The sequence below is a fragment of the Aethalodelphis obliquidens genome, unplaced genomic scaffold (genome assembly GCF_003676395.1).
Source record: "Aethalodelphis obliquidens isolate GAN/ISIS:26980383/991018 unplaced genomic scaffold, ASM367639v1 scaffold82, whole genome shotgun sequence".
NCBI lineage: Eukaryota > Metazoa > Chordata > Mammalia > Artiodactyla > Delphinidae > Aethalodelphis > Aethalodelphis obliquidens.
In genome coordinates, this window is record NW_020838026.1 from 315,481 (window position 1) to 324,544 (window position 9,064).

The 9,064-nt window shown below is 53.8% G+C and overlaps 1 protein-coding gene across 1 annotated transcript in view; it reads right to left on the reverse strand.

The window, feature by feature from the left end:
• Positions 1 to 9,064, reverse strand: part of LOC113612772 (beta-galactosidase-1-like protein 2) — a 39,370-nt gene that overhangs the window by 27,703 nt on the left and 2,603 nt on the right. The window contains exon 2 of the mRNA XM_027092906.1: positions 1,255 to 1,452. Within this exon, the coding sequence (XP_026948707.1) occupies positions 1,255 to 1,452 (198 nt within the window). The remainder of the gene's footprint in view (positions 1 to 1,254; positions 1,453 to 9,064) is intronic.

A 9,064-nucleotide genomic window follows, 5' to 3' on the forward strand; every position in this document is an offset into this window, starting at 1 on the left:
TCAAATTCTATTGGTTAAAGAGTCCAAGAACCCTGGTCGGTAACAAAAGTAGGGTAAAAAGAAACCCTAATCATCAGTCTTATTTTTAATGAAAACTCCAGAATTCCAAACCTTGGAACAGGACAGACGTTCTTACTCTGAAGAAAGGATAAGGAAATGAAGTAAGTTCGTTGAAGGGCCTGATGTAGAGTAGAGTGTGCTGACAGTAATTCCAGCTGCCCCTCTCCTGGACCCCACCCCACCCCCAGCTTCTGGGGGAGCCTCTCTGACTGCAAAGGGTGCCCAGGTGAAGGAGGGGCTTGCCGGCTCCCAATTCACATTCAAGAGATTATGTAGATTATCCTGCTCTCGCGAGGCGAAATGCTCCCCCTGCAATATTCCTACAAGATTCAGGAGCCCTATAACAAGAGCACGTACCCGCAGGATCAGAACTTACACATGCAAATAAACGGATCCCACTAGGCAATCTTCCTGGAAAATCACATACTTTGTTCAACTGTGCTGTCACGGGTGAGAACACCCCCGTACTTAGGGCTGTCTTCAAAGCAGTTCATACGTCACCAAGAAAATCCATGTCCTTGACTTGTAATCACACATTTTTGCCTGAAATTTTAATAAAACCCAGCCTGATCACCCACTTTATTTCACAGACTTCGATCCAAATATCCGTTGGAAATTCTGAAAAATAAATCCACAAAATGATCCAAGATTTCTCCCCACTGAGCACGCTTTTAACTGATTCACATGTCAGCGCTGCACTGAGTGACCACCACGTGCTGACCCTGTGCTTGTTCTAGGGTGGAAGCCAAAGCTCTGAAGATGATTCCAGAAAGGAAGGTTGCAAACCGCGTGGGCTGTGCTGGAGAGGTGTACACGCACCTACTGTACAGACGCAAGGTGGAGGGCTGGCTGAAAGACTGTGATGACTTCACCACCTGCTGCGTGTACGCTGGCCTCGCTCACTGGGTTCTTTCAGCCAGTGTCGCTCCTTCTGCCCCCAGCCCACGTCCAGCCCCCACCGCTCGGCCCCCTGACAGTGTGTGGTGGGGAGGCTGCCCCCATTCACACCCACCCAGGGGCTGGGCCCCTGCTAATCTTTCCTCACAAAGCTCAGCCCGAAGATGCTCCTCCAGGCTGCGCAGGGGGAGGACCAAGCAGGGCTTACCCTCCCAATGTGACGGAGAAGCCTGGACGCAGGCCCAGGAGCCCCCTTGGCGACAAGGCACGGTGGCCGGGGTGTCGGGGCGCACTCACGTGGTCAGGGTGTTCAGGCCACAGGCCTTCATCTTCAGCAGCCGGTCCCTCCAGTACTCCCGGGGCACCCGGAAGTAGTGCACAGAGCCCCCGAAGATCCAGAAAGCCGAGTCCTCCAGCATGAAGTTCTGCCCTTTGGCGGGCAGCCCCAAGCGCCAATGCCTCAGCCACAAAGGGGTCAGCCTGTGCCAGTTCACCCTGCAGGGAGCACAGGCAGCCTCAGTGCCCATCCTTGCCAGCCTGGGCCTTGAGTGGGCACCTCGGAGCCAGGCTTCCCCACCTCCTTCTCCAGCCCCCGGCATCCCTTCCCGAGCGGGCCTGTGCCGGGCGGCCAGACGCAGCACCACCCACACCCCCAGCCCATGCGGGCTGCCAGGAACACGACAGACTCGGCCTTCAACATGGAGGCCGTGCTCACAGGAGGGAAGTCAGGGCACACACAGCACAGGGAGGAGGTTCTTGGGGCCGAGAAGCTGCCTTCAGGTGCCAGGGCTGGGGGGACTCGGGGGCAGATGCGGGTGCCTACAATGGCCCACACGGCTAGGCTATCTGACACACATCAAAGCAGCAGCTACCTGACACAGTACCTCTGAGCCACCTCAAGGTCACAGCCACCAGGCTGGAGGTGCAGATACCTGGAAAGAGGTACCGGTTAGAAACGGTGTCTGCTCATTGACTGAATTTCCAGGTCTTAATTGTTACACCTGGAGAAGGAGTGCTGGCCGAGGGGCACCCGAGCAGGACAGGGAGCCCCCCACCCGGGAGGGATGCCAGGAGGGGTGAGTCCCCAAAAAGCGCCTCTTGGTGTCTTGTGGGTTGGCCAGGGGGAGGCCCTCACATGACCCCCGTGACTCGGGGCTCCGAGAACCTCTCCCTCTCTTCTCCACCCCGTCTCCTGACAGCCCAGAGAGAAGCAGCAAGAGAAGCTGGAAATTTAGGAAAGTTGGAGACAGAAAACCAAAAGTGAGTTGGGGCAAAAGCAAATTTCAGTTGGTACCTTTTCCTCTGCTTTAAAAAGGTCCTGGACTTCCCTGGTGGCGCAGTGGTTAAGAATCCGCCTGCCAGTGTAGGGGACTCGGGTTCGATCCCTGGTCCGGGAAGATCCCACATGCCACGGAGAAACTAAGCCCGTGCGCCACAACTACTGAGCCTGCGCTCTAGAGCCCGTGAGCCACAACTACTGAAGCCCGCATGCCTAAAGCCCGTGCTTCGCAACAAGAGAAGCCACCGCAGTGAGAAGCCCGCACACCTCGACGAAGAGTAGCCCCCGCTCGCTGCAACTAGAGAAAGCCCACGCACAGCAACGAAGACCCAACACAGCCCCCAAAATTAATTACTTAATTAATTAAAATTAAAAGGTCCCTGCATCACTTCTGTTCTTTCCATTCATTTTGAAACAAAAGCTAAGACCACACACTGATTGAAAGAGACACGGGAGAACCAGGCATGGGCTGAGGCAGTCTTCAAAGGGACCACTCGAGCCTCGCCGGCCACGGGCACCACGCGGATGCACCATCCTCCGGCTCTCTCCCTACCTCCGCCACCAGCACCGGCTTCTCCTCTGCCCACACGCCAAGGGCTTCAGCTCTGACCGTCCACGGGAGAGGGAGTGTGCACGGCCCACCCCAGCCTGTGCTCCTCAGCTGTGCAGGCCGGGGTGGTGTCACCGCCTGGTCCTCGCTGAGGTCAGGACAGAAACTGAGATGCCTCCCCAGTGACAAGAGCGACTGCACGTCTGCAGAAGCTAATCATCAAGGGCTGGGGCAGGTATAGCCACTATGGAGAACAGTATGGAGGTTCCTTAAAAAACTAAAACTAGAACTACCATACGACCCAGGAATCCCACTCCTGGGCATATACCTGGAGAAAACCATAATTCAAAAAGATACATGCACCCCAATGTTCATCATAGCACTATTTACAATAGCCAGGACATGGAAGCAACCTAAATGTCCGACAGATGAATGGATAAAGAAGATGTTGTACATACATACAATGGAATACTACTTAGTCATAAAAAGGAATGAAATAATGCCACTTACAGCAACATGGATGGACCCAGAGATTATCATACTGAGTGAAGTAAGTCAGACGCAGAAAGACAAATATCACATGATATTGCTTATATGCGGAATCTTTAAAAAAAGGGTACAAATGAACGTATTTACAAAGCAGAAGTTAAGTCACGGATGTAGAAAACAAACTTATGGTTACCAGGGGTAACGGGGGGGAGGAAAATTTGGAAGATTGGGATGGGCATATACACACTACTGTATAGAAAATAGATAACTAGTAAGAACCTGCTGTATAGCACAGGGAACTCTACTCAATACTCTGTAATGGCCTATATGAGAAAAGAATAAAAAAAAAAGAGTGGATATATGTATGTATATATAATTGATTCACTTTGCTATACACCTGAAACTAACACAACATTGTAAATCAACTATACTCCAATAAAAAGTTTTTTTTAATTAAAAAGAACATTTTTTTTAAAGGCTCGGGGCAGTGGAGGGGGGACTTCCCCAGCAGTCCAATGGTTAAGATTGCCCTCCAATGCAGGAGGTGCAGGTTCGATCCCTGGTTGGAGAACTAAGATCCCACACGCCGCAGGGTGCGCCCAAAAACTAAAGAAAGAAAGGCTGGTGCAGTATTTTGTATTTTTTTTCTCTCCATTTTCTTTTTCTAGCAATTTGGTTTTATTGTATTTCACCAAGTAACAGGTTGAGAAGCTGAGAAGCGTAGCTCTAGACAGGAACAATGGGCTGCCCTCAGGCAGCTGTGGTCGCAGAGACGGAGTTGTGACAAGCACACTGACCAAGGCAATGTTCCAGCGTGGGGCCCAAGCGGATGGAGATGTGGGAGCGGCCAGAGCACATGCAGTCTCCACTGCGGCCTCCCTGACACCCGGCTAGACTCAGCTACACCAGAGGTAGGGGGGTTTGCATGCGGCCACGATGGTTCTCAAAGCTCGCAGCGTACGTGAATCCCTGGTAAACTTTTAAAACCAACTGAAGCCCAGTCTGCACCGCAGACCAATGAACTCCCTCTGGAGGTGGGCACAGGCACTGGTCCTAGAAAGAGCCTCAGGGCAAGGCTGAGAGCCACTGGTGGGGTTGAGTATTTCAGGAGGGCCGGGGGCCCCGGGTGGCCAGACACAGGGCCGCAGGAGGCCAAGAGGGCGGAAGGTGCCACAGACATCACTGGCCACTAGGGAATTTGTCTAGAGCCAGTCCTGGACAAAGGAAACAGTTTCCACCTACTCTCCTTCTCAGCCCCAGCACCCAACACCCTCTACCGCAGCTGTGGACGCCAGCTCTGCTGCATCATCGCAGGAATGGTCGTCTGTGGATAACCTGGCAACCTAGCACTGGTTTCTTTCTCCAAAAAGTTCCACCTTCCAAGTGACTTAAAATGACAACTCAAAATACAGTTCTCCCAAAGGACCACAGACGTGGGGAAGTGAAAACAAATGCAGGATCTTTGAGAGGAGGGTCTGGACGGGAGCCCTGGCCCTCCCCTTGGTAGCGCCGTCCCCATGGGTTACGGACCCTGGCTCCGAGGGCATGATCTTCCCCTGTAACACGGGGCCATCACCTGTCCTGACTGCTCACAAGGGCTGCAAGGGGATCAGACACCAGGGAAATGCAGTAGAAGGACCTGTGACATGATGGTCCTTACCAGCTGTGTCCAGCACGTTCTTCTGTGAGGCATATAGCAAGGGGCTTAACAAGATGTTTCTCGGGCTTCCCTGGTGGCACAGTGGTTGAGAGTCTGCCTGCCGATGCAGGGGACGCGGGTTCGTGCCCCGGTCCGGGAAGATCCCACATGCCGCGGAGCGGCTGGGCCCGTGAGCCATGGCCGCTGAGTCTGCGTGTCCGGAGCCTGTGCTCTGCAACGGGAAAGGCCACAACAGTGAGAGGCCCGCGTACCGCAAAACAAAAAAACAAAAAAAAAACGGGCATGGGCTTCCCTGGTGGCACAGTGGTTGAGAGTCCGCCTGCCGATGCAGGGGACATGGGTTCGTGCCCCGGTCCGGGAGGATCCCACATGCCACGGAGCTGCTGGGCCTGTGAGCCATGGCCGCTGAGCCTGCGTGTCCGGAGCCTGTGCTCCGCAACGGGAGAGGCCACAACAGTGAGAGGCCCGCGTACCGCAAAAAAAAAAAAAAAAAAAAAACGGGCAGATGTGCAGGTGACAAGCTTACCACCTCCTTCCTGTGAGGTGAGCCCAGGAAGTGATCCTCCGCTTTCGGAGAGGGTCTCTCAGGGCAGCGGGAGGTAGAAGGGCAGATCCCGCCACCTCCCTGCATGAGGCTGATGAGGACCGCTCTGAAGCGTCCCAGCCGAGCCAGAGGGCGTCCCTGTGAGCGCTGCAGACACTGACTACAACCGAGGTCACGGTGGGACCGGCAGGCCTCACACTGCGTCACAGCCACCCCCTTGTCTTCCGTCCTACGTACGCATGTGTCCACATCCAGACAGGACAGCATCGCCGCAACCAGACACGGCAGAGATAGCATCGTCAACTCCCGGGACGTGTGGCCTCCAGCGGCGACCAGGCCAGGCTCACACAATTTCAGGCTAACAAGGGTGTGGACAAGCTGGCACTCGAGATAGGAACCTGCAGAAACAGTCCTTCCATCCCCAGAACATGAGTCCTCACTGGTCCCGGGCATCAGTAGTTTGGTTCCATACATAATGTACACTGTGACCCCACTCGGGCTGCCCTAAGCAAATGTTCAACTGAATCTGGGTCCAGGGCTTCATATTAAGATGCTGACCAAGAAAACACTCCGCCCATCCACGTGGCCATGCCGGAGACCATCACCCAGATGGACATGTTAAACTGCCCAGAAGACATCATCACACAAAGAAACCTCCTCACTTGGGTCTAAAATACAAATTTCTCCTCATCACTTTCAAGATTCTGATGTGGCTACAGGCTCCCATGAGGTCCAGCTTCCTCGGCTGGACCCCATGAACTGCCCCCTCGGGGTATTTAGGTCTCACCAGCCTTCAGCCCTGTGCACGCCTCCCTCAGCTGGGAGGTTTGGGGGCCCAAGGAGGGGCCCACCCACGCTCCGGTCCCGGCCAGCGCCCCTAACGTCCCCAACCCAGAAGACTGCCTCTTGCACCAACCCTGGAGCCCCACGAGCTTCAGCCCCCAGGAAATGAAACACTGTCCCCAGGTCTGCACTGGCTTCCTGCATGTGCTCCTTGGCCTGGGCCCAAGGCTCTGGCTCCTGATTTGCTGGGAGAGGCCTTAATATTTCCAAAGGGCTAAGGCCTTCCATCCAAAAGCGAGTCGCTCATTCTGCAGAGATGCCTGGCCATCGTGCAGCACCCTGCAGCCTGTGGCACCATTGTAAGCCTGGAACCTCTGCCCTTCCCTCCGAGAAGGCTCTGGTAGGTCAAGAGTGGGTCACGCACCCAGGCTTCAGCAGGCCAAGCCAGGCAGCATCTTCTACAGCCCATAGGAGTTTGTATGTGAACAAGCGTCTACTAGAGGAAACCCTGAGACCCAATCATGCAGCAATAAAAATTCCTCATTCGAAATCAACCACATACCAACAACAGAAAGTGATCGGATGTCACATGACACTGTGCTCTCATTTGGGGGGAAATTTCCATTGACAGCATCATAAATAGGAAAAGTGCCAAGAGAGGAAAGCTCTGTTAGCTAACCCCCGGGCACCCCTGATGACAAGACTCTGATCTCAGAGACACTCACGGAATCAGAATAAAAGGATTTCATTGAACAGGGCACAACGTATTGTAAATAAATGGGTTTTTAAAATCCAACACGTGGGACTTACCTACCAAGATAGACGAGAGCTGGGCTAGTTCTTACAGGACACAAAGACTCTACCCACACAGATTAAACGGAATTTGCTCCTGAGCCTACAGAGCTCAGGCTGATACAACAGAAATAGAATGTGCTATTTACTTACTTATTATAAATGTCGATCAAGATTTAAAATGAGTATCTCATGCGGTCAGCAATTCTATGTACGGAAATATCTCCAGCAGATATTCACTACGACTTGGTTTGCAGCCACGGATACTCTTCAGAAGGGGGCAGTTTAAATAACTCATGAGCCCAACGAACCAACAGGGTAACGTCTACAGCTGTCTCTATGTGCACAGAACACTCCGGTGAGAAACTGTGATCAGGGAAGCCTCTGGGCAGGGAGAGGGGTGCCCAGGGGCCAGAACTAGGGGCCCTTATCTTCCCATTTATATTATTTGAAGATTTCATCCTCTTCCTAGGTTACCTACCCACAAAATAGCCTTTGCAAGAACAATGCAATGTGCTCTTGAAAGGCACAGCCCTGCTAACCGTCCCTCGGAGGGTGAGGGTGGGAGCATGGGGCACCCACCAAGGGTCTCTGTCCACGAAGCCCTGTTGAGAAACGTCTGCTTCGTTACCGTGAGCCTCGAAGGATCCCCGGCCCTTCCATCCCAGGGGAGGCACCACATAAGGGGACTCCCTCTCAATGGCCTTTAACGTCCAGAGCAATCGATTTAAGCAAAAGGTAAAACCGAGTGCAGAGGGGGCTGCAAACACCCCGCTGCCGGGTGCCAGGGCAGGGCCTGGGCTCCAGGGTCCTCTGCAGGCCCCACGCGTTCTGAGAAGGTCTCTCTCAGCCCCGGCATCTCCTGCCTCTTCATCAGAAGAGAATTCCAGGCGATACGATGGGGGTCAGGGTCACATCATCGAAGATGAAGTGCTTTTACTTCACTGGTGGCTCCTTCCTCGCCCCAAGGGGTAGAGGACTCCTTAGCCCACGTCCTGATGCTTGGGGGACCGAGGCTCTGGAGCTCTTACTGCTGGTCTCCTGGGCACCCCGGTCCCTTGATCACAAATACACCTCCACTGTCCGTGCGTTCACTGAGACACTGGGTCCCCTTCCGACTCTCAACGCCCACCCTCTCCTCCGGCACAGGGGCTCAGATACCTGCCCCTCCCCACTTCCCCACGCCTGTCAGGGGTGACACTTCCAGAGGCTGTAAGCTTCACTGCCAGAACACAAGAGGGATGGCGCTCAAAGAGCTGGAGTGTTCCAGGGGCGATTACTCAGACCCCATGCAGATCAGTGCCCAGAACAGGCAAAGCTCATAAAATCAGTGACTTCACAGATGCCCAGGAAGGGACCTTTTGCACATGCCCCCAGAGGACGGGACCGGCCGTGATTTGGACCACAGAAAGTGGCCTGGTTCCATGGCTAAGTGACCTGCCCTTGCCGAGGAGCCTGAGAGGCACGGGAGGAACGGGGGTCTGGAACCCAGACAAGCAGGGCAGAAGCAGCTAAGAGACAGGCTTCCAAGGGAGGTGGGAGGCGGGAGGCTGGCGCCCACCTGGCAGCCCTCCCCTCTGCTGACTCTGCCAGCTAACATCTAGGGTTGGAGAGACGCAGAGCTCCTGGAGCGTTGCTCAGTGACGCGCTGATGCTGAGAGGAAAAGTCCTGAGTGGGAGCCATGCCCAGCAGGCATTCTTGTGCTAGTGGAGAATGACAGGCTCAGGGCCGAGGTTCCTGGATCCCAAGTAACACGCTAGAGGGGGAGGCCAACCAAGACAGAAGATTACACTTCTATAAACTCCAGAAAATGCCAACTAATAACCCGTGGCCAAAAGCAACACATCAGCGAATATGTATAAAATTGATAACTAGTAAGAACCTGCTGTATAAAAAAATAATAAAATAAAATTTTAAAAAAGAAGGAAAAAAATAGAAGAAAATGTATTTCCGATGTGGAAAACACACACACACACACACACACACACACACACACACACACACACACA